The 25,821-nt window shown below is 46.1% G+C and overlaps 1 protein-coding gene across 2 annotated transcripts; it reads right to left on the bottom strand.

The window, feature by feature from the left end:
• Window positions 1-381: 381 nt before the first annotated feature.
• Window positions 382-25,631, bottom strand: cwc27 (CWC27 spliceosome associated cyclophilin). Of its 2 annotated transcripts, none has more exons than XM_068574663.1 (14): window positions 25,448-25,631; window positions 25,117-25,213; window positions 24,470-24,582; window positions 24,190-24,333; window positions 23,945-24,043; window positions 23,685-23,785; window positions 23,225-23,294; window positions 23,008-23,087; window positions 22,888-22,924; window positions 22,626-22,795; window positions 12,993-13,096; window positions 5,689-5,798; window positions 5,478-5,584; window positions 382-885 (listed from the first exon to the last, which is right to left on the bottom strand). In XM_068574663.1, exons 1-14 carry the CDS (start codon window positions 25,487-25,489, stop codon window positions 723-725), a joined length of 1,437 nt encoding a protein of 478 aa, XP_068430764.1. In that variant the 5' UTR covers window positions 25,490-25,631; the 3' UTR covers window positions 382-722. The 2 variants fall into 2 exon arrangements, with proteins under 2 accessions (XP_068430764.1, XP_068430765.1); XM_068574664.1 differs by having other exon boundaries at window positions 5,689-5,795.
• Between the last annotated feature and the right edge of the window lie 190 nt (window positions 25,632-25,821).

The following is a 25,821-nucleotide window of genomic DNA, read 5'->3' as shown; positions in this document are numbered from 1 at the left end:
TCAACGTGACGCTCCAATGGAGACGCTCAGCGAGCTTCAGAGACGCTGTTGCGAGATTGTTGTTTATTTTCTACCTTTGAAGACCGCTAGGCTAGCTGTTTCCCCCCGTTTCCAGTCTTTATGCTAAGCTAAGTCACCGTCATCTTCCACAGGAGGACACGAGAAACGATATTACTCTATTTAAAGTTACTGAGAGGAACTATTAACTGGTCTCAGTTTAGTTTAGTCCTGGTCTTTCATGGACCTCCATAGAGAGAAGATGGTCTGGTTCTATGAAGTTCTTCTTAAAACTCGTGTACAGGTGTACCTATTAAAGTGGCCACTGACTGCTCCCTTTTATTTAAACAACATGAGTCAAATCTGTTTACAAATGCTTTTTTTTATTTTTAAATTCAACAGTCACATTTAAGTTCTGAGCAACAGAAGCAGAAGAAGACAAACTAAAGGGAACAGCGTTACAATCCTATGACGACCTTGGCCTTTGACTATGACGACCTTGGCCTTTGACTATGAGGACGATGGGCATCCCGGTGAGTAACTGGACGTCGTCCGGCTGCAGCTGTCCCAGGCGAGGAGGTCCTTTCCATCACAGATTACAGGGATCGCGCTGGGTCAGCATTCTCAATCCAGATGTTGGATCTCAACAGAAAGGAGGGGGTCGAAGAGGTGGAAAACGCTCAAGAAGCCGTTTGGGGCCTGAACTTGACCCCTGGCGACCTCCCTCACCTCTTGGCGTTCTTGGCCTTCATGATCTTCTTGCTCTCCTCTCTCCTGCGCTTGTTGACGGGGTTGCGCGGGTCGTGGATCTCGAACGTGTCCTCGTCCTGGATGGCGGCGTCCTTGACTTTCCGGCTTTGCTCGTCAAACTGCAGAACGTGGCCCATCCTGCAGAAAAGACCAGGGAGGAGGAAGAAGCAGAGAAGAAGTTGAATTGGAGAAACCGGTGTAATATCATAATCTTAATAAGATTAAATAATCCTTTGTTAGTCCCTCAGTGGGGAAATTGCAGGATTACAGCAGCCTCACAGTAAATAAAGATAAAGATCAAGTAATATAAATAAACAGTTGAACAGTAATACAACAAAATAAAAAAAAATAAAACAGTAAGAAGAACATTAAATATACAGATGGAATAAAAAATAAAACAAGTGTGTATAAAAGTATTGCACAATAAGTAAAAATGTGTATAAAAGTGATAATATTAGTGTTAGCAGACACAGAAGTAAACACAAAGAGATGAAAACTCAACATTAAAAGCATGAAACAATGAAATGGGTTTGCAGAGTGTTACGCAATCACGCGTTAACACACTCTGGAAGGGATTATTTGGGAGATTTGAGTCTTTGTGGTCATTCTGAGTCTCTTTGTAGTTGTTTTGTTTCTTTTCAAAGTAATTTTTGAGTCTTTTCTTAGTCTTTGCAGCAGTTTTGCGTTACTTTATAGTTATTTTGCTCCGTTTGTGTCTTGTTGTAGTTTCTTTATGTTACATTTCAGTCTCTTTGTGGTTGGTGTGTGTCTCTTTGAGTGACATTTTGTAGGTGAAGGCCCTCTGGGTCCCTGTGCTGGGTCCAGAGGGCCTTTCCTACACTCCACAGTAACTATAATTATCATGTTTTATACCCATCTTACCCTATTGAAGCTCATTTATTTAGGTTTTATGTAATGTGCTATACAACTAAACTTGCGTTGCCTGAAAACTGGTGTTACAATTATAGTAAAAAATGAAAAAGCAGGTATCTGAATGTGTTGTCTCAGTACAAAGAGAGCATTAGGAGCTTGTGTTTTTGAGGCATCTTAGCAGTTCAGAAATCCAGATAGAGAGCCGTGATCCCCGGAGAACAGACGCTCATGTGTCTTTCATTTCCCCAGTCGGTTTCTCTTCCCCCAAGAAGAAAGATTAAAGCACCAGGACATTCCTCACAGGAGATATCAGTGTCAGGCACTTCACAGATAAAACACATTTTCTCCCATTTACACGATTCCTTCAGCTGCTGTTTGAATGCGATCAGTAAATCTGAACAACAAAGCCGGGGGGGTGACTAATCGATCCACTTTGAGCCACGCAGCCTCCGCCATCTTGTCCACCGGCTCCTCTTACGGAGAATCACTTATCAGAAATAACCCAAACCTCTTGGAATCTGTTCACGGGGGAAAGAAACTCAAACTTGTCGGTCGTGCTAGCGGCGTCAAGCTAGCACTTTGATCAGACTGAAATATCTCAACTTGTTTTCGGATGGATTGCCATGAAATCTTTTGCAGACCCCGGAGGGTGAATCCTGATTCATGATGTCAAAAATGTGCTTTAAGGTCGGGAATATTTTTGGTTTATGGCTAAAACGCCTGCAGAACTGATGACATCCCTGTCAGCTTTCAGCTGGTTCAAGCTCAACATTAAACCTGCTAAAACATCCGCATCGTCACCGCGAGCCTGTTAGCTCGTAGCTCAAGCTAACAACATCGGAGCCGCTTGCCAGAAGTTTCAACTCAAAGAAACCCGCCTCCTCCCACGTCGTCCCAACGTCGGCTCAAGAGGAGGCAGCGACCCGACGATGACGCTCAATCCGCGCCGTGATTGGCCGAGCCGAGAGAAGCGCCACGGCTGGAACGACTAGATGGGAAACGCCGCTATCCACGCATTCAAAACCGTCTCCAGCATCTTCACAATCTGTTCCTGCCGGACAACATGTCACACAAATCCAGTAATCTCTTTATTTGGGAGAATAACCGAGGCTTCAGTCTTTTAATAGTAGATAGTTAAGTTGTTGTAATGTGTTTCTTTTTGGTATTTTTATTAGCTTGTGCCAGAGAAAAGGAGAAGGAGGATGACCTGGAACAAATGTCTCTGATTACCGTCTCCATCGATGTGTCCCGATCTTGAAATGTTCCCTTTTAAAGTTGATGAGCAGCAGGTCTTTCTTATCTACTCGAGGAGAAAAGAAATATTTACATGAGCGTGTGCTGTATATGTCTGGCTGTGTGCATCGTGTCCCACTCGATAGAGAAACTGTGTATTCCCTCTTGTATATTCTAGAATATACGTTGATGCCTGCTGTGTACGGCATGTGGTATGTCTCTGTGTGTGTGTGTGTGTGTGTGTGTGTGTGTGTCTCTGCACTCTCTCCGGTGTTCATTTGAAATCGGCAGGAGTCGTGACAGCTCATCTAGGATGTCATGGCTAGACTCTGGCAGACCCCCGAGGACTCCTGCTGTGCGAGCCGGCCGGCTCTGATAATTTGTCTAGCAGTCTGGGCGATGACAGCCCGCCGGCCGTACGGCCTCACGGACGCACGGCGCCGGAGGGTGGGGGTGTGAGGGTGGTGGTGGTGGGTGGCGTTTAAGTCCGGGGTCTCATCAAAAGGTGCTGCTGTGGTGACGCGACGCCGCAGAAGCCTTTTCCTCGATTTATATGTATTTTTTCTTCTTTTCACGCTCAAGTAAGGGGGTGGGAATTAAAGTAGAGTACAGGAGGTACAGCAGGAGCAACCGAGTGTGTTGGTGGAGACCGAGGAGAGGGAGGAGGAGGAGGAGGAGGAGGGAGTCAGGATTTGTAGACACAGACACAGATGGAATAGTTTACCTCCTCTGGCCCAGACTTGACTTCCAATGTCTGACCTGTTGTAACCCACATTCTGTTCGCAGCGCTCCGAGAGTGGCACAGACTTCCCACTGGTGTTTTTCTAGGACGGCTATGCTCCTGGCCCTGTCCCTCACTCCCTCCTCCCTCACTCCCTCACTCCCTCACTCCCTCCTTCCTTCATCATACCTGGCGGGGGCGGCACAGTGAGGTGTCCACAGGCGGGGAGGCTCCCAACGACAGCCAAGGCTTCTCTCAGATTCATTAGACACACACACACACACACACACACACACACACACACACACACACACACACACACACACACACACACACACACACACACACACACACGCACACACACTTCAAGGGGGCTTCTGGAGACTAATAGCAAGTACAGATTTTGTTATTCTAAATCTCACACACACAGGCACATATACACACACACACACACACACACACACACACACACACGGGCACAGACACACACGCGCGCACACACACACTTTGCTCTAACACATGGTATTCATTTCAAACCCGTACTCTGTGTCGTAAGGCTTTGAGATCTTTGGTGAAAAAACAGAATATGAGAGGAAAACACGGCGTCAGGGCTGATTTCCTGATGGACAATCTGGTGGCTGCGGGTTGAAATCCCAACTCGACACACACACACACACACACACACACACACACACAGACGCACAACTTGAACTTTCACACACATTTACCATGAGCCCCCAGAGCGAGCGTTTTGGGATCTTCATCGTTCGTCCGTGATACAAAGAAGAATTTTCTGCAGTATTTCATCATCATTTAGTGTCTTATTTTTATAATAACAAATTAATTTTGCAATATCTTGCAGTGTTAAGCGCGAGGGTAGTAATAGGGAGAACACAAGCAGCAGAAGCTAATAAAAATATAAGTGTCAGGGCCCTCCTAGCCTTCACCTACAAAATGTCAACAACAAAGAGACTGAAGTGTAACATAAAACAACTACAACAAGACACAAAAAGACTGCAAACGGAGGAAAATAACTAAAAAGTAATGCAAAACTGCTGCAAAGACTAAGAAAAGACTCCAAAATTACTCTGAAAAGAAATAAAATATCTACACAGAGACTCAAAATCACCAGATAGAGGAGAACGAGGAGTTGTCACTGACGTCAAATCTGACGTCAGATGGTTTTTCATTAAATGCATTTTTGACCACTTCCTGTCACTCAGCCAGGTTCAGGTGCGTCATTTCCTCCTCAACGTTCCAACATTACGACAAGATGTCAACAACACGTTTTTGTTTCCACTGCATCCGTCAGAATCATCTCTCACGTCCACGTCGGACCAAAATGTCACCGCGTCATCATTTTATTCTATTAGACATTTGTTTGAAACGTCACAATTGGCACATTCTTTCTTTCTTTTTTTTAAAAATTAGGGCCAAAAACATCTTTTGCAAGGTCGCGGTAACCTTTAAACCACTAAATCAAACCGCTTCATCCTGGAATCTAAGTGGATGCTTATGTTAAATAAACAGTATTCCCGCAAGGTTTTCCTGAGATATCACGCATAAGAAAAGACATTTAAAGCTATTAGTGTGTTTTTTCACCGTATAAAGTTGTAGCATTAGCAAACAACTGCGTGATTACACGTCCAGACACTAAACAACAGTTTGGAGTTTCTATCCACCTGATTGTAAATCCAATATTCCCTTTTTTTGCTCTGTTTTGGGTCCCCACCACCTCCTTGTGGGAGCTATTTGTGTCTTTAGCAGCTAAACGCTCCACTTCCTTCCCCTTCAGTCTCTCAGTGAGTCTTTCTGCTCGGGGCTGAGCGGGAAGAGTCGATGAGACTGAACCAAAGGTACCGCGATGAAGGTTTTCACCCCCTCGTATTCATCTCTCACTGACCATCCTCTGTCGTCGTCCTCCGCCAGCTCCTCCACGTCGTCCTCTGGAGCCTCGTCCGTAATGGCCGAAGACAACTTGGACTTGAAGCGGTTGAGGAGGTCCAGCGTCTGCCCGACGAAGAGGAAGAAAGAAGAGCAGACGTCATTCAAAAGGAACAGTGCAGGTTAAGTTAACCCGGAGAGATTTGCAGGACTCGGAGAGATCGTTCCACCTGTTGTTCTCTCGTCGAGCCTTTCTTCAGCTTCTGTTTCCGCTGGTCTTCGTACTTCTTGCGTCCCTCCAGGAACTCGGCCACGGCCTCGCTGCTCGGCTTTTCCTCTGCTGGAGAGACCACGGAGCGGTTAACCCTTCGCAAGAGCTTATTTATCAAATCCATTTCTTATCGTTTGGGTGTCGGAAACATTTTGGAGCAAATGCTCGCAAACAATGTTGTCCTTTTTTTGTGATTTTTTTATATTTATTCATTTTGTCGGGCAATAAATCAGCCAGAAACTCAAATACAGTCAAAAGGTAAGAAAGAGAGGTGCTCATAATATATAAAACCACCGTCTTTCTTTTTCATTTATACACTTAACATAATGTCATCATGCATCAGGGGCCCCACTAGCCTTCACCTGCAAAATGTCATTCAAAGAGACACTGACCAACCCCGAAGAGACTGAAACCTAAAATAAAGAAACAACAAGACACAAAAACACCACAAACAGCACAATAACTACAAAGTAATGCAAAACTCCTGCAAAGACAAACACAAGACTTGAAAATGACTCGGAGGAGTCACACAGAAATGCAATGCTCCACAACTAACATGATTGACAACAAAAGAAGGTAAATATTAACATTTAAGTAAACGCCGTCGCTTCGCACGCAGAACTCGATGAGAGAGAAAAGATAAAAGGAAGTGAAGTCCCGCTGTCTCCTCGTACCGTACATGATCTGAGAACATAATAATAACAGGAGAGAGGACGTCTCCTCTCACACTGACATGCTCGCTGCATGAGTCCACGCTGCTAAGACGCAGTCGACGAGGCCTCCGACCTCATCACCTCTCGCTGCATCTCCCCCACAGACCTGCTGCCTTACACCCAGACTGATGTCATTGATCTCCCCTAAAGGAACATTTCATCCTCAGCAGAGACATGAGCACATGAGGCCTCGTCCATCTGGTTAGAGGGAAGCAAAAAAAGCAAAGTCATAAAACTGGTATATTGAAAAATTAGAAAGAGCCATCTTTTTTTTATTTTTATAAATGTGTGTTTGTTCTAAAATGTTTATCAAGAAAAAATCAATTATGAAATTAATGCCACTGCGAAAAACTTTATTTTTGTGTTTATTCTGGCGGACGCTGTTGATGAAAGTGTCTCTGAGCACCAGAGTCCCTTTAGAAAAGCTCTCATTTTACTGCAGCGGGGCCTGATCCTCTCAGTCCTGGTTCTGGTTCTCCCGAAAGCTGCAGGTCCAAAGCTGCAGGTCCAAAGCTGCAGGTCCAAAGCTGCAGGTTGGAGGCTGCAGGTTGGAGGCTGCGGGTCCAAGGCTGCAGGTCCAAGGCTGCAGGTCCAAAGCTGCAGGTCCAAGGCTGCAGGTCCAAAGCTGCAGGTCCAATGCTGCAGGTCCAAAGCTGCAGGTCCAAAGCTGCAGGTCCAAAGCTGCAGGTCCAAGGCTGCAGGTCCAAGGCTGCATGTCGGAGGCTGCAGGTCCAAAGCTGCAGGTCCAAGGCTGCAGGTCCATGGCTGCAGGTCCATGGCTGCATGTCCAAGGCTGCATGTCTATGGCTGCGGGTCCAAGGCTGAAGGTCCAAAGCTGCAGGTCCAAGGCTACAGGTCCAAGGCTGCAGGTCACAGGCTGCAGGTCCAAGGCTGCATGTCGGAGGCTGCAGGTCCAAAGCTGCAGGTCCAAGGCTGCATGTCTATGGCTGCGGGTTCAAGGCTGAAGGTCCAAAGCTGCAGGTGAACCCGTATCTAGGTCTGCGTTCGGTGGTCCGGTCTCTGCTGAAGGCCCCGCTGGAGTCCGAGCTGACGGAGGTTCTGTTGAACCTGCATGACGTCATCTATTCAGCTGTTCTTATAATGCATTAATCTTTGAAGTTGTTTCTTTTTCATTCTAATCTGAACCGTTCGGGTCGACTAACAGCGACTAAAATCACTTCTTCCAACCTGCCCGAATGTGAATGTCTTCTGGCCGTCTTCATTTTTCTGCGCTGATTAACTAAATCGGATCTTTGAAGACACGGCCTCGGGCTCGGGGGGAACTGTGACGGACATTTTCTCCACTTTTAAAATCGCAAAAACAACGGTACGCTGCAGCTGAGGTGTGACCCCGGACTGGACGGCAGACCGAGGGGTATGGCGGTGGTGGTGGTGGGATAACTTTCCACCCGGCTGTCCTCCTCTGTGTGTGAAGTAGTCGCTCATCAGGAATGAAAGGAGAGACAATCAGCATGCTGACATCGGTGTCTCGTGCAGTTAATGTGCGTCTGTGAACCTCGGCGCTCAGACACACAACACAGGCTGTGAAGTCACAGAGTGGCAGACGGTGAGCACAGTCTGCTGCGCCGCTGGAGCGCCGTCTTTCCACAACAAAATGTGATGTCACACACACACACACAGACACACACACACATCGTCTCCCCCTCCCCCAACGGGACGGCGTCACCTCGCTGGCCAAGCTGTGCCCCTTTCTGGACGGGACGCATTCAGCCGCACCAAATAAATGATGCAACAGAGAAAACATTGACGTCCACTGCTAGTCCTTTAACGCATGTTGTGTGTGTGTGTGTGTGTGTGTGTGTGTGTGTAGCTCGCTATGATCCCCTAATAAACACCAATTAACAGAAGAAGAAAAATACATAAAACACGTGGGAGAAAAGTAAAGCCACAGACACAGAACAGCCTGTGAGAAAGTTACCTGAAATAACCTGAGGTCACTAAGTTTTTCGATAAAAACAACATAATTATTATGACAATATTCAAGAAGAATCGCAAACAAATAAACAAAGAACGGGGCCTTCGTCTCTGCAAAATAGAGGAAAGACTCTTTACATTAAGCAGCTCTAAACTGAAATATTAAATGATATTTTTTTACACCCGACCCTTCAAATGGCCCTCAGGAGTCCTTCCTTCCAGCTGCTGTCAGGCTGCACAACCAGCTGAGCACTTGTTTTCTGTATATATAATAGTGCTATTGTGGATACTTTACTGTTTATTTATTTTACTTGTGTTTGTATTACCCGTCTGCGGCTGTAATCCTGTGGCACTAATAAAGGAATATCTTATTTCATCTTATCTTAACTTAGGCTGAAATGAGGAAAAACACATCAAGACCCGGATACGCCATCAGCTGCCGTCGGTGGCAGGATAGTTAATGGAGTAAATATTTGGTTTTATATTCAACTTTGTTCAAAAATGAATACAAAAAATAATAAAGTTAGATATGAAAAAATATAAAAGAAGCAGGAATGAGACGTTTAGAAGCGAGTTCACCTCGGGGTGAACGTGCCAACACAAAGCTGCGAGGCGGTCGGGCCGGCTTTCATTTAAAAGAAAAACGGTGCAATTATTCCTGTTTCTCTGAGCTTCAAGGCTGCGAAAGCTGAGCAATCTCTGGAATTTCCCTGGAAATCAACGCGCAACACTTTCCCCCTCCGGTGGCGTCCGCCGCGCCGCCGGAGGGTCAAAGCCCCTCCTCCCCCCTCTTGATTTATGGGCCCAACAAAGCGGTCGTCCTCCATCTCGAGACGCCCTGACGGACGACGCCCCCGAGGTCCAGAAAAACGCGAGGAACACGCATCGCCCTCTTCCAGCTGTTGTCGCCGACTATCATCTTTTTGATGGCCTTTTTCTCGCCGCATTCTCCTGTCACCTGGACTCCGGAGGGCTACAAATCATGGCCGCCGACGTCAAAGCAACTGAGGGCTTGTTGTGGATGACAAACGCCGCCTCCGGGGCAGGAAAGTTCCCCTCTTTCTGTTAAACAATCGACGGGGGGTTTTAAAAGTAAACCGCGAGGCGACATCACCGCCGACCCATCCATCAGGAACACATCAGAAACGACTTGGAGGTCAACGCCGACCATCCGTCTCCGATTACGCAACGAGGTGAAGGTTTACATAAGAGGGTCTTATTGCAGGCTACTTATTACTAACCTGGACACACAAAAACAACAACTCCATCAAGTGCCACTCGCGCAACAAGCAGCCGGTTAATGAAGCGCCGACAGGCTCAACCTGCAGGAGGCGGATCATTCGGGCTGTGGAGTGGACAGTGGTTTCAGGAGCGCTCTCTTGTTTTTGGCTGCGGTTCCTCGACGGTCACGCCAAGAAAAGAGAAAACCAGACCACGGGAACATGCTGTAATTCATGTGATGAAAAGTGAAGCAGAAGTGGAAAAAAAAAGATGATTTTTTAAAACAGAGACAATCCGCTTTTCACTCCAATCAACGTCACGCGTGCACATGCCGGAGGAGAATAATTAAACCAAAATATTTCATTTTATTCGGTGTCTTCTATGTGGGAAAAAACAAGGTGACTACATGAATATTTGTTTTAGCATGACTTAAATGACTAATTTATTTATATTTAAACTTCTTGTAATTAAGTTTGAAAAATACAATACGACACAAATTTGTCTTTTTGTGTAAAAAGGAAGATCTTAACTATCAAACACAACTTTTTTATTATTAAAATAACACAATACTACTCAACCGACCACAGTGTAGACTTCTTTGTTGTCTTTGGTGTCTTCTTTGTGTTTTTAATTGTAGGACGAAAAAAAAAAGGTGACTACCTGAATATTTGTTTTAGCATTAATATCTTATTAATACTTATTTATATTTAAACTTCTTGTAATTAAAACTTTTCACGAATGTTGTCTTGTGCATGTGAAGAGGAAGATCTTAACTATCAAACACAACTTTTTTATTATTAAAAAAACAGTGTAGACAATCTACTTCCTGTTCCCACCGGCACGCACCTGCCCCGTGCACGTGAATGTTTAATGTGATATCTTAGTTAAACTCGTTGTCTCCAGACCTCTTTTTTTTCCTGTGTTTGAGTCGTCTTCTATTAAATTGTTGAGAGCTCAAACAATTCAGTGATGAATGAGTTAAAAATATCTAACTAATGAGTAAAATACACACAAACGGTACATTTTCCAGCCCCGAGCTCTTTTCTTCTGGCTTCTCAACGGTTTATATTTGTCGGTCGGTCACGCAAAACAACTCAACAATTCCCATTTTCTGACCAGAGCGATTTGTTATTCGACAACAAAATGAATTGTTAAGCCGCGGCCACAAAATTCGTCCGACCGCGCCGCGCTTCACTGAAACCACACGGCGAGCATGTGCGAGTGAGACGGGACCGCGATGGAGCGGTCAGAACCGGCGGGAACGCTTCCAGCGTCCGGGGGGACGGACGCGTCAACGCGAGAGCCTTAAGGGCGGATTATGCTCCTGCAACTACAACTGCTGCTGCCACGCAGTCGCATGACGGACTCGTGTTGGTTTATAGTTCCTGTGTGTTTCATCCTCCAGACCAGCAGGTGGCGCAACGTTTAGAGTCGACCTGCACGCCGACGTTCACGATATCTCCCTCCAGGAATTCACCTCCATCTTTGTGTCCTGATACTCCGTCAGGTTTTATAAATGCTCATATTTGTGGACCTCTTCAGCCAAACGTTCTTCAACAGGATCCATTGTTCCTGTTTCTGCTGTGGCTTTTAAAAACAGAGGTATTATGCTGTGAAACCGGACATGAGAGACTCAGAAAGGACGTGGTTAGCGGACCAATCACAGCCTTGTGGGCTCGCGTTGCTTTGACGGATAGTCAGACATTTAGGGTGACGCACACAAGCACGCAAAATGGCCGATTTGACCAGGCGAAGGCGGCCATGCGTGTCTTGCGTGCTTGCGTCTCTGCGTAAAACCAGAGTATAAATCAGCCTTTAATGCTCGCAGCTCCTCCGGTGGGACGAGATCAAACTCGGCCCTGAGCGCTCACCTCTTCCTCCCGTTAGCTTTCGTTAGCTTTCGCCTCCAAACACCGAGATGTAATGAGGGACTCTTAAAAAAAAGAAACTCCGGCTTCTGGCCGAGCCGCCGGAGAGGCACAAAACAAACACAACAAAAAGATCCGTGGCGGAGAAGAAATACCTCGTGAGACAATGGAGGCGCTCAGGCCAGCTGCCACTTGGTATAACAATGCAGGGCTGTTACCGACTCGACGCTTGAGTTAATAAGTGGATGCATTAAGAGAAGGCCCCTTTATGCTGCGAGTGTTTATAGAAACAGCTTAACTCCATGCAGATATCACTAAGAGCAACAGTCTTTGCTTTAAAGCACAACGGAGCGCTGCAGGGAAGGGAGCGACTCACCCAAAAAAGGGGATTATTGCAGAAAATAAGTTCTGTGGAGAACAGACGTCGGTGACAACGACACATTTGGTTCACCTTTTCAAACCAACACCATTTCTTTTAGGGATTTTTTCAAAAAGCTTCTAAACAAACTGCACCGCGGCGGAAATGTCGGCGCGATGACGTTTTCTATTCCCACATGTTGGTAACCGTCTTTCCAAAGCCACTAGTCGGGTATTTACTGCTGTGCTTTATGTCGTAGATTAAAGCGTTTCAAATGCGTAAAAGCCCGTGTTAACCACAGACCTTTTTTAAAGCGTCGAAAAACAAACAAACAAGACGAGGAAACTGGAAAAGGGCAAAAAATGCTGACTCGTCTCTGGGTTTTAGGACTCATTCCTGGGATGATGCGTCTCGTGCTCTTTCACCTCAAACCAACCAATCGGCTGCGAGTCTGTGTTTAAAGAAATAAAACCATCAGCTTGTGTGGAGACAAAAACAACATTTGAGCAACAAGAGCTGGTGGTCTTCGGTACATTTTGGCAGTTGGTAATCCCACAGTTTAGACCCCCTTCACCCCCCAGGAGCTATTTAGTTTTGTTGCACAACAACACACACACACACACAACCTCAAGCTAACCTCTGTGCCTAAGTGTTTTTTGTTGTTGTTGTAATTTTCCAAAATGTCTTTCAGCCCCAGCAATCCAGCGATTGACGGCATCATGACAGACTGCCCGTGAGGTGAAAAGACAGAGGAGGGGTTTTTTTTTTTTTGGGAGGAGGAGGGGGGGGCATTTCCCTCACGCCGGCCAAACTAACAAAAACACACAAAGAATTTAATGTGCAACTATGGTGGCCGCGCAACAATTTTCACCCCTTGCAATTTTCTATGGAGTTTTAACACAAAAATGCAGACCCGTTTCTGGAGGGAGGGGCGAGACACACACGTCTGCAACTAATTGACTAAAATCAGAGGGTTGCCTTTTCTCAGTGTCCATTAGCAGAGAATGTAGCGCGGACCACCCATCCAGAGCCCGGCTTCACCCTCACGGCTCCGTGCAGAAGCAGCTCCATGCACGTATACCATCAACCACCAATAAATGCACAGTGTGAGCAACAGCAATAAACATGCAGGAGTAAATGTAAGGGAGCACACCAGCGTCTCGCTCACCCTCTTTGACTTCTTCCACGGCGGGTTTCGAGCCTTCTTCTCTCCTCTGCTTCATGGCCTGCAGGTCCTTCTTCAACTGGCGAGACTCTTTCCGCAACTCATCGCTGCGAAGAAGAAGGAGAAAGTAGGTGGAAAGGAGTTAAAACTGGACGCTCGCGATGAAGCGCTACACCTGCAACGGACAGGAAAACTGAAATAAATGGTTGCCGATTTTAGTCGCCACGCAGTAAAACATCACGTGTGTGTTGTGCACACTTGGCGGTGCGACACTTTGCCTCCCGAGACGTCACCGATGTCTTTTTTTTTTTTTTAAAGTGCATTCGTTTCTTTGTCAGTTGAAGCCACTGGTGCACATTTGACTGCGGATCGTCTTTCAAATCAGAGGGTTGGTGGCTCGATCCCTGTCAATGTGTCCTTGAGCAAGACACTTAACCCTAAAATTGCTCCCACGGAGTATGAATGGTTGATAATACCGATGTGGCACCTTGCATGATGCTCCTCCCATCTGTGTGTGAATGGGTGAATGATGTCATCTGGTGTTAAAGCGCTTTAAGTGGTCGGAAGACTAAAAAAGCGCCAAACAGGTCCAGGTCCATTTGTGTGAGACGTTGACGGGTCAGTAGCCTCACAACTTTTGCGTCGACGGCGTCTCGAAAACAGACGACGAGTAAATGCTCTCGAAACTTTATTTAAACATCACTCATGCAACATTAGCTGCGCCTAATTTCTTTAAATTTTAAAACCGACGGCAATCAAGGGCCAACAATTCTGTTGCCAACCTGGCAACCCTTTTCCCGAGGAATCCTGCATATTCATCATTAAAACAAAGTGCATCCAAACCCTCAACGTTACTGGTCTTCACAAACAAACATCAATTGTTCTGCCCCTCAGAATGCAGCGCTCATGGCTAATTATGTGGGTTTATAAAACAAACATAAAACACTGTGTGCGAGTGTCAGAATGAAGAATGTGTATTAAAAGCTTGTGTTACCCCAATAAATTTGATGGAGCCATAATAAAATAATTGTCCGGCCCTGCGGCCGGCTGGAAAACGCTGGAAGCCGTCTTGATGTTCAGCAGACGTGAGCGAGGGAGACGGCAATGTGGTTCTTGTTTTGAGATGAGTAATTGGGATTGAAGCAGAACTCATTAAAGCTTTTCAACCTCGAAAAAACATCTTTTAATACATGAACGTGAGGAGGACTGCAGCAAAGACCTGCGCATGTTGCACGACAACGTTTTAATGTTTCCAAGTCACGAGTTCGTCTGTCATCACGGCTGTTAAGTCCCAAGTCTAGGACGTCGAGTCCCAAATCAAGACCCGAGTCGAGGACAGCAGGTCCCGAGTAAAAGACTAAAAGTCTCGAGGTCTCGAGTCAACGACGACCAAAACACATCCCAGGTCTCCAGTTGAGACCAACAGGTCCCACTCAATAGGCAAAAAGTCTAGATCGTCGAGTCCCTAGTCAAGATCGACAAGTCCCAGATCTATAGTCAAGGAAAATAGGAGAAACAACGAGTTACAAGTCACAACCAACAAGTCCCTAGTGGAGACCAACAAGTCCCTACTGAAGACCAACAAGTCCTTAGTGAAGACCAACAAGTCCCTAGTGGAGACCAACAAGTCCCTACTGAAGACCAACAAGTCCTTAGTGGAGACCAACAAGTCCCACAAGTCCCCACAAGTCCTTAGTGAAGACCAACAAGTCCTTAGTGGAGACCAACAAGTCCTTAGTGGAGACCAACAAGTCCCTACTGAAGACCAACAAGTCCCTACTGAAGACCAACAAGTCCCACAAGTCCCCACAAGTCCTTAGTGAAGACCAACAAGTCCCTAGTGGAGACCAACAAGTCCCTACTGAAGACAAACAAGTCCCTAGTGGAGACCACCAAGTCCCTACTGAAGACCAACAAGTCCCTACTGGAGACCAACAAGTCCACAAGTCCCTACTGAAGACCAACAAGTCCCTACTGAAGACCAACAAGTCCCTAGTGGAGACCAACAAGTCCCTACTGAAGACAAACAAGTCCCTAGTGGAGACCAACAAGTCCCCAGTGGAGACCAACAAGTCCCCAGTGGAGACCAACAAGTCCCTAGTCAAGACTAACAGGTCCCTACTGAAGACCAACAAGTCCCTACTGAAGACCAACGAGTCCCTCGTGGAGACCAACAAGTCCCCAGTGAAGACCAACAAGTCCCTAGTGAAGACCAACAAGTCCCTAGTGGAGACCAACAAGTCCCTACTGAAGACCAACAAGTCCCTAGTGAAGACCAACAAGTCCCTACTGAAGACCAACAAGTCCCTAGTGGAGACCAACAAGTCCCTAGTGAAGACCAACAAGTCCCTACTGAAGACCAACAAATCCCTAGTGGAGACCAACAAGTCCCTAGTCAAGTCTCAGGACCAATAACTCTCAAATAAACTCAAAAGCCAGGACCGACACCTGCGAATTCAAGTCTGACATGTTTCGTGTCTTAAACAAGTCGTAATGTGCCGCTTTGAAAAAGTCACGACTGTCAAACGCTGCAAGTGGCAGAAGAAGCAAAGACTTTATACTTCCTCTCCTCGAGCGGCACGACGTTAAGCATCGCGGGCGCCGCTCTCGTCCAGCCGCCCTCGTGAAAACCTTTAAACTGCTCCACAGGAACAAGCCGAGGCACATCCTCGACTCGAGCGTCTCCGCTTGGCGGGCGGCCCGACGCCCAGCTCACCCAAGGCTGAATGCTAGGAGTCTTGAACCAGGGCCAGAAAAATGCTGATTATTGTTCCCTTTCACACGACGGAGGCCACTAAGCAGATATGTTGTTAGGAAAATGATAATATTTTCTGTTTTTGTCCCATTGTCTTCACGCAGCCTTGAAGCACAGGTAAGCTGCTCGGTCGAGATACACGTGAGGCATCTCCAGACCAAACAATGGCTGCCTTTGTTTCTTACATCTGCTCCTCTGCACTGGCATTCATTTGCATCCCTTATATACCTTTTTTATTTAATTATTCTGTTTCTAGCCGTCCCGACTTGAGCGTCGAGGCGTTGAGCCGAGCGATATTTCATCCCGCGAGCGCCTCTCTCCGCCTGCGAATATTACCAGCTGTGGCCTCGACTTGACGTCACGTCTCTTCCTCGTTAGCGTCCCCGAGGACACGCATGAGGAATCAGTCAGACGCGACGAAGTCGTCTCTTTTCCAGAAGGGAACAGAATAAAAGAAAGAAAGAAAAGAGTCCCAACTGAATCCAGACCACGTGGTTGGCGGAGGAAGTCGCTCGGTTCTGTCGGGGTGCAGAGACGAGGACGCTCAGATGTGACCGAGCACAGGGTGACGTGAGGTCATATCATGATTCAGAAGGACTCACTGACGTGGGACGATTTGGTCATGAAGTTGAACTCCATTCAATTGTATTTGAGAGATCCTCACGAGCAGACTCACAAACGATGAGGTCGTCTCGTCTCTTTAATTGGTCGTTTTGTTAAAAATCAATTATAATTTCGTCGTTAGTCGTCTGTTAAGCTTGGGATCAATTATTCCCGAGATCATCGCCAGCGCGTCTCTGGGAAACACAAGAGTCAAAGCGTCGCTTTTCCAAACTCCGTTTGTCAGATCCGTCTTTTAAAAAAACTTAAATAGCCAGTCGATGAAATGGCACGAGTGTCGGTCGACTGAGAATTCTTTGGTTTGAGGAGCAGAACATTTAACACAAGAGAACATTCTTACTTTCAAGCTGCTCGACACGAGATCGGCTTTACGAGCGCTGAGAGAACCGCTGGATGCGACGGCGCCACCGTTTTGACGAGTGTTGGGGTCGAGCTCTAAACGTTTCCTACACTTCCCATCATGCAACAGTCAGGCGACAATATAACATTGTGTTTTTTTGCAGCTTATGACCAGTAAACTTGATCTTTAAATTAACTCACAGATGTACGACGAGGCCGCACATCAGCTGCATGTTGCATTCATAGAAAACGCTGCAAAATGATGTCATTCTTAAAAAAAAGAAAAATAGCAATGAGGACAAAAAAGGCAAGTAGATCGTGTAAAGTGTTTCCGTTTGATACGCTCCCTTTAAATATACAGTACACACTGTGTTTGACGCTTCTGCGGTTAAAAAAAAACCTTCTTGACACGACTTGTGTGTGTTTTAGTGAAATTAACGATGAGTGAACAATGACTGGAGGCTTTCGCTTGAACTCGGTCCGGCCTCCTCTCGAGGCGTTCTAAAGGTGGATTCGGCGCCTCGGACCGAGTGATCATCCCTCCGCCTGCCTCGACACGCCGCCGATGCGTCAAACAGGACACGTATCCAGAGGCAACAGCCAAACAATGGCCTCAACAGCCCCGGTGCCAAGAAAGAGAGAAAAGAGGCCAGGAACAAGGCCCAGCAACACCTGTTGAGACGCACACCTTTCAGGGCTCAGCAAACTCCTCTCAAGACCCGGAGGAGGACGTCGAGGACTTAAATGTGACGATGTTCCCTCAAGGGGCCTTTTTCGCGGGGACGGGATGGATGCGAGGTCGCAGTAACCTTTTGACCTTTTGACCATTGAAAAATCGAGTAATTTTGTGCCAAATTTAAAAAGGAAAGTCCCCCTATTATTGTTAGTTGCAGCTTCACGTTATCGAGTGAGTTTTTGTTATACATGAATGAACAAAAGCACAGAGGTGTCAATTTTGTCTCCAGACCTCCATTCCCCCTGTGTTTGAGTCGTCGTATGAACCAAATTAATTCCAATACTTGTGTTTATTGTATGTATTTGTTCAGCAAAGTCTGTATATCTGCAAAAAAATAAATCACTTTTAACATCCAGCATGATGTGAGCCAGATTCTCCCGAAATGCCTCCTGGAGCGTCAATAAGACACCTTTTTTGGAAAGATTAGGACCTAAAGAATCAGAATTTGCAACAAAAATCACAATAAAACAAAGTCTTGTCCTGTTAGGAAGGAGCTTCAGTCAAAAGAAACTGTCTTTCAGTTCAGAAATGGAAGAAGATTACAGATTTTATGCCAAAAGATTGTATGAATGGGGCATGCTGGGACTTAAAATGTGCGCGGGTGGATTTTCAAACGGTTTCCAGAAGGTTAAAAAACATCAAGCCAAGCAGAGACTTAAATGAGAAAAACTCGACGCACTACGGATCCTTCTTTAAATCCCTTCTGGTCCCGGCGGCCTTCGTCTACCAGCTCCTGTCACTCTTTCAGAAAACTCAAAATAGCGAAACCCAGAGAGCTGTGGATGATTAACTTCTCATAAAGAAAGCATATGAAGTGATTGGCAGCAGACCAGGAACCTCTCTCATGATTCAGAACTTTGCGTTTAACGCCGCAGCGTCTGGCAGCCGTCTGAGGCCGGCGCAGGAATTCGACAACCTTAAAAATAGTTCAGCGACGACTGTATGGCTCATCAAATCAAATGTACAAGCAGGCGTGCTGGGCTTTTTCCTTTTTGGGGATTTTCTTTTGAGAAGTGTGTGGGGGGGGATTCTCATTCTGCAACCTCCAGGGGACTTTTAAGAAATGTAATTACCGATAGAGTCAAAGTGCTTTCGGGTGAAATTCAGCCTCGGTGCGTGTGCAACGAGTCAAAACTTAACACCTGAGGATGGCAGAGGTAGCAGCGGCGGCGGCGGCGTTAGCTTCTCCCTGCTACGCTGACGACTGAGCAAGTGATGTGGATGAATGTGCCAGAATAACAGGACGGCTGGCTGGAGGGGGGGGCACGCCACGGCCTGGTCACAAGCCAACAGGAGAGCTGTGAGCCGGAGTGGAGGAATCTCAACCTCAACGCAGGAATTTGCATGACTTCGCAGAGCTCCCCCGACACATTACCCTCGTGAAGCGGACCGCCGCGGTTCCTTCTCTCTCGGATCGCTCCCGTCTGCGTTGTCGACGACATCCTTTTCGTCACGGTGGAAGAAAAAGCCGCCGTGAATCTGCTCTGGACATTTCAGTCTCAGAGTTTTCTCTCTTCCTCTTAAAACCACTCAGCTGAGCGTTGAAAGACGAGAAGCGAAACGTGCACATTGTTGACGTTGATCACGGTCCAAGTGGCGTCCTTCTTGGGTTGTTTTATTCATTTCACTTCCCCCCCCGAAGTGTTTCCAGCGAGCGAGTGCCCCGTGTGGAGCAGACGGGCTACAGCGAGGCCAGAGATGTGTAAACCCGGCACTTCCAAAACATACACAAGCCCCGCTGCCAAGAACCGGATTATCTCCGAGCGCTTTTCTGCACAACGGCGGCGGCGAATGATTTCTTGATCTCGGCGACCTTTTCCCGAGAACGCGCCGGGTTGTGACCAATGACAAGAGACAGGTGCAGCCAATTACGAGAGGGAGGGGGGGGTACGGCCACTTGCTCGGGATAAATAAGAGTCTGATGTCCTGTTTTTGAGTTACGACAGGATCGGCGTCTTTAAGACGAAGACGGGGACTTAATCCAGGAAGAGCGAGACGGAGCGATGCGTCAATTAGTCTGTTTGATCCTCATGAAATCCCCTTTTTCCACATTTTCTTAATCCTCTGGTTGCATCTTCTCAGATGTCACGATGTCCTGCTATGAGGTCATCGTGACCCAGAGTCTCTTTGGCTTTCTTTCTTTCTTTCAAACTAAACATTTGCAGAAGTTGTGCTTGGGTCAGCGGAGCGGAGCTGGACAACAAAAAAAAAGGAGAAAGTAAGCAGGAGAAAGATTTTAAAATGACCGTTAGTCGCAGTAAAGCGAACACATGCGTGTGCAGAGTGCCAGAAGAAACACACACAGCTTATTTCAGGGCGCTGCAGGACAAGATAAGCAGCAGTGTTTTATTCACACATCAGACTGGGTGATAATAACTCCCTGTTGATGCTCGTTGAATCCTTTCTGTGGATTTCTGTGCTCAAATCCTTAGTTGGCGAACAGAATATGCTTCTAAAGATGACCGATCAATCATTCACGTCTTCTTTAAAGCCACAAATTCACTGGTTCCGACCTTCTCAAATGTCAATATTTGCTGCTTGTAGATTTTCTATTGTTTGATGAGAAATTTAAATATGCCGTCTGGGACTTGAAGCAGCTCTATTATCTGAGATGTCCCGCTAAATGTTTGTTTAAAGAAAGCACTCATGAGTCATTGAAGTCTTGTGATTATTTCATACGCAGTCATTACTTTAATTACACAGCGTGAACCGACACCGTGTGGATGATGTGATGGTCTTCATGCCTAATCTTGAAGTTTAAAAAAAGGGCTCTGTGTTATTAAAGCCTGCTGCCACACACCGTCTACCCTGAATGTGCTAACAAGTGATAAAAAAAAAAACAGAAAGAAAAAGAAAGCTTGAGGATGTGCTGCTGTGTTATCTTCAGCCCCGCTGGCAGCAGCAGCAGCAGCTCCCACTGCGTCCCGCCGCCATATGGAAGCGTTTTGCATCCCCAGTCGAGCCCCGCCGGGGTGAACCAGAGCGGCGACTACCACATACGCTGCTGCTGGGACTTCAGGACGCAGACGTGATCAATAGCAACATGAAAGAAGTGTGGGAAGGCGTAACCAGCGACACCAGGAACCCCAACAACACCAAACATCAACAGCACGTCCAGACAAACGCCGCATGACTGGATCGTGACTCATCTTTTTAACTCGGTACGATGGCAGAAATGCTGCGAAGGATCATCATCATCATCATCATCTGGCTGCCGGCGAGCGACGTCAGAGAGCTTTCAGCTCGAGTTCAGGGACACGAATAATTTCGAGGTTGTTCTCCGACCGCCTCGAACTGAGACTAAAGACACAACCGGGATTGTGTAATTCCCCCCCTTAGCTGAGGCCCGAGTGTGCTGCAGACACACACACACACACACACACACACACACACACACACACACACAGACTAGATACTGGTCGGTGTTCCTCGTTGAGCGCAGAGCAGCTGAAAGCTCAGAGCAAAAGCAACGGTGGGAGAGCGGAGCTCAGCCTGCAACAATGGCCCCTTTGTCCCGGAGCAACACTGTACCTACCAGCCTGCTCTCTGATCCGCTGCCAAGACAAACCACTGTGTTGGGTTACAGTTCTTGTAGCAAAACAATCTGCGCTTGTGTTTAATATACTTCAGTCGGCCTGCATTGGGCTGGCTGTCAGTCTCTCTCTCACACACACACACACAAACGACTGCACTACTTATCCCATTAGCGCTAATGAGCGAAGGGTCCGTTGACGGCTACCTGTTAGGAGGATATGGCGGAGAGGTAATCGGCCCACCAGCGGCATCAAAAGAGAGATGAGAGATAAATCTTTCTCCCTTCTCCTCGGGTCGTTCTCGCATTAGTGTCGTCTCACACGCACACACAAATACACACACACACCGTCGCCTTCGTTTCACTCGCGCCGCCGGCTCACACAGACGCACTGTTTGCTTCGACGTCGGCGCAGTAAGTAATTTGGTTGGAGTGCCAACATTCCTGTTTCAAAAAGCAGGTCCACTGATGTCGGTCCAGTGAACTACAACTGAGATGTGTGTGTGCGTGTGTTTTATGTATGTATGTGTGTGTTTTTTCAGGAGTGGAACAGAGTCGATAGATAATGGCACCGGGTCAGGAGAGACTCCAGCGCAACATATTGATGAGATATCAATATTCCTACATTTAAAGCGCTGCAATAAACAATATAGTTTTGAGGTAGGAGAACTGTGTATGAGACTTATTTTTGACACGTTAGGAGGTTCAAATGTACATCGTATAGCTGCAGCGTCGGGGTTTGATTCCCGGCCCAGCGGCGTGTCGCACCGCGTCTCTTTGCCGCCCGTCAGCCGCCAAGTTTAGTTTCCTCACCACGCAGAGCGCTACTGTGAGGTTTGAAAGAAGAAGTAGATGTGTAGTTAAAGATGCAACTGTGTTGCATCATGGGAAATGTAGGATCTGGAGTTTTTTTGCAGCTTGACTTAAAAGTCAGGATCCCAGGACCTCTGCTGCTTCGATGGTGACTCTTTAGAGTCCCCAAAATGTGTTTGACTGCAAACACAAGCTGCTTCCAGTCACCATTGTGTCACCTCATTTGGCAATATAAAGAGACATTCAAATCTTTGAGATTAACATGGCAGAATATCGCTTTAACATGCAGAATATCGCTTTAAAATGGCAGCACTGTGGCTAATATTTGGGGACTAACAATGAGACTCGCTATCAGGAATGTTGTGACCGTGAAACAACTTCAAACAACTTCTTCTTTAAAAAGGTTTTTAGAATTTGAATTTTACACGGGAAAAAAAAAAAGGTCCACGTTTGAGTAAAGCAGAGACTTTCAAACGGTCCGTTAATCAAGTGAACCAGCAGCAAAGAGCTGTTATGGAGGGATTTGTTGGTGATTTAAACGTTGAGCTGAAACTATTAGGTGATTTTATGCTATTTAATTTACATTTCATTGACTCAACGATTCATCAATTACTATAAATATCAACCATAACCTTCAGCTCGGTATCTCAGTGTTGTAAATGCAAACAGTTAAGGCTTGTGTCTCATAAGGTTTGGGTCTGATTGTGTTCACTAAACAGGAGTGAGGGGTTTCCTCTGCCTCCCACAGCTCGATAGCTCCGCCTGCAGGTCGCTACGCTTCATTACAAGCAGAACATCGGCGCCCTGACGCTGCCGACGCGGTCGGCGAGCCAGTCGTACCTGCGGGTGCTCTTCGTCTCCCGCTGCTCCTCCTCGGCCATTTTATCGGCCTCTTTGAATTTCTTCAGCTTGTTGGTGATGATCTCCCTCCTCCTCTGTCTCTCGTCGGAGTCGTACTCTTCGTCGGCGTCCTCGTCGTCTTCGACGTCGCCGTCGGCCGCGTCGTCTCCCTGGGGGACGCGACACGGAGACGTTGACGGGTCGAGAGAAGAAAGCGACTCCGGGAACTTTGTTCTGGAGAAAACTTTAGGGTCCGACTCACCTCGGCTGCGTCTCCTGAAGTCTTCTTCTTCTTTTTCCTTGGAGCACAACGAGGATTATGAACGTATGAATGACGGAGCCCTTATTGTGTAGTTATTGATGAATCAATAATTGTACGTACTTGTCTACCGCTGGAACGGAGCTCAGCCTGGGGTCGTCCTTCAGAAGGTCGTGGCTGCTTTTGCTTTTTCCCCTCAGCGTCTACAAAGAAACATAAATGATGGGAAGAGACCGAGTTTGTCTTTGCACATTTGTGCAGTTCTTGTTTTTTACTTCAACATATGAAAATGATGTCGCCGCTGTGTTGCCGGCGGCGAGAGAGACTATTGCTTTGGTACCTGGCTCACTTGAGTCACCATCTCCTCCTCTTCCTCAGCTTCTTCTCCAAAAGATAACAGACTGAAGTTCCTGCAAAACCAAAATGAGCGCAGGTGACCCGATGACACTGAAGGTTACGGTACATGTAGCAGCAGAAGAAGATCATAATATCTCCAGAGATCTGGTTTCATTGCTGAGTGGATGTGACGAGTTTTAAAGTTTACAGAGAGCCTGGCAGTCTAGTGAAGGACAAGAGAGAGAGTGCGTTTTTACCAGCTTTGAACTTAGTTTTTATTTCTTCTTCTTATTAGTTTTTGTGAGTCACAGTGTCACATGACGGGCCACTGATTGAATAAATGAATGAATGAATGAATGAAAGCAAAAGAGGATGATGAAGTCAAATGAATAAAAGAGACCAAACAAACAAACAAAATAAAAATGAACCGCAATCAGAGCAACTGAGGACGTCCGATCACTCACTTTGTGGCTTTTGACTGCGATTTCTTTCCCTCCTCTTTGTCCTTCTTCTTGGCTTTCTTTGTTTCACGAGGTATGATGTCATCAAAAGGACAGTGAAGCACCTGGAAGAGACGGAAGGTTGTTGCACTCAATATACTAAACAGCTGTCGAGCGTTTAATAAGGTAGTAGTAGTAGTAGAAGAAGAATACATAGAAGAAGAAGAAGAAGAAGAAGAAGAAGAAGAAGAAGAAGAAGAAGAAGAAGAAGAAGAAGAAGAAACCTCTGCAGTTTTTATCTTGTGGGGATTGGAAGGTCTCTCATCGTTGTCACAATCAACTTCAGCCAGTCTGAGCATGTTATAGACGGTGTCTCCTGTGACCTGCAGTCCACATTGTGGGGGAAACAAAAAAGCCAAAGTGTGAGAACTTCTTCACAGTAACGGGAACAATCCTGCTCATCTGGGTCCATGGCCCGAGACAGATGATGGAAATATGAATGTAAATTGCTGCTGTTCTTTGGACTCACTTTGCCGAATATGGTGTGTTTGTTGTTGAGCTCATCTGCGCGTCCCAAGGTGAAGAAAAACTGACTGCCGTTATCATGTGGGCCGGCATTCGCCATGGCGACCAAACCTCTGCGGTTGAAGCGCAGTCTGGAGTGAAATTCATCCTAAGAGTAAAAAAAAGAAGAAAGAAACAGGCATCGCACTAAATGGTTGACCGTGCATTGTGCAGGTTAGCATGTCGACGTGTCCTCAGCGTGATTCATACTCGTGATGATTCGGATAGTTTTCAAACAGTCTGACCTTGAACGGGCGGCCGTAGATGGATTCTCCACCCGTTCCCGTTCCCGTGGGATCTCCGCCCTGAACAATGAACTCACGCACCACCCGGTGAAAAAGGGTCCCGTCATAGTAACCTGGAGGACGGAGGAACATACGGGAACATTTTTGGTCTTACGTTTACGGACAATTATTTGAATGAAATAGCTCTGGGAAACTTAGACAATATAAAAAGGTGAGAAAATATAAATACATTCAGTCAGGTTGTCTAAGAACAGAGATATTAATACATATAAAGATGAATTGATAATTCTGAGACTATCGTGAAATTAAATATAAATTCTTTAGGCTGCAATGTAAAGTGTATTAATCCCAAAAAACTATGGCCCTTCTGTTGACCAAGGTCAGGATGATAAAAGCACATTTTGATTTATGCTTAGAACACGATGTAGAGGATATTATTAAATGTATTATTAATACATGTATCTAAAATTGTTGGCACTATTCTACCCGAAAAACCTAAAGATACTCCGGAAACAAACATGTCCTCGCTGTCAATGGGCCGGTATAATGAATCTGAAGAGCTATGAATCTCAACAGGTTTTTTATCCTGCACAATTTTCATCATGCATGTTTGAAGTGGAGTCTTTTATCTGGCTCTGAATTTTTACCTTCCATGGCCAACTGCACAAAGTTCCTGCATGCTTTCGGAGCCTCCTTGGACCACAACTCAATGTCAATGTCGCCCGCTGAGGTCTTCAACAGCACCTTAGAAGAGAGCACACATTTAGGACATTTCAATAATAATTGATAACCACATTTACACCTGTACTAGTAAAATGCTCTACTGCGATAATATTTCATCTAACACTAATGACGCCTTCAATGGTTGATGATAAACGTTATAAAAGTCTAACAGTAAGAAATAAAGTGAAGTATGTGGTTCAAGATGCACATAAACGGGATTAATTTGAAGTTAAAATAGAAAAAATTCGCGCTCACCTTTCCATTTGATGGCGGCTCTTGGATGTAAATGTTGCTCATTTTGTTGCAGTGGTTTTGTCGTTAAATACTTGAAAATATAACAAACCGTAAGATAAAACGCTAGATTATATTCCTGCAACTCGCTTTCTTTAGTGACAAATATTATACTTCTTAACTAGAGCCATATTGGCCATACATGTGAGCTTGTTGTTTACTTCCGAGAGCGTAGGGGAGATCATATATAAACACATTATGTATTTATTTATTTATTTCTCGTAATTCAACGTTTAAATCAGTAACTTAGCATGTAATTTAGGCCTAATGAATAAAAAGTCACGTGAATATCAATCTGAAAATATACAAGTGACAGTAAAATCCCGAGCATTATTGTA

The sequence above is a fragment of the Clinocottus analis genome, unplaced genomic scaffold, assembly GCF_023055335.1.
Source record: "Clinocottus analis isolate CAN_PGR_092001 unplaced genomic scaffold, fCliAna1.0.p SCAF_13, whole genome shotgun sequence".
NCBI lineage: Eukaryota > Metazoa > Chordata > Actinopteri > Perciformes > Cottidae > Clinocottus > Clinocottus analis.
Note: the sequence above shows the minus strand (reverse complement) of the source record. Positions and strands in the feature narration are given on the sequence as shown.

What these genes read in the sequence shown, in the direction of transcription:
- cwc27 (XM_068574663.1), bottom strand. Translation starts at nt 25,489, where the DNA reads ATGAGCAACATTTACATCCAAGAGCCGCCATCAAATGGAAAG. An exon ending in TCTACGGCCGCCCGTTCAAG is followed by an intron (nt 24,334 to 24,469) that starts GTCAGACTGTTT and finishes TTTTACTCTTAG; the next exon opens with GATGAATTTCACTCCAGACT. An exon ending in AACACACCATATTCGGCAAA is followed by an intron (nt 24,044 to 24,189) that starts GTGAGTCCAAAG and finishes TGTGGACTGCAG; the next exon opens with GTCACAGGAGACACCGTCTA.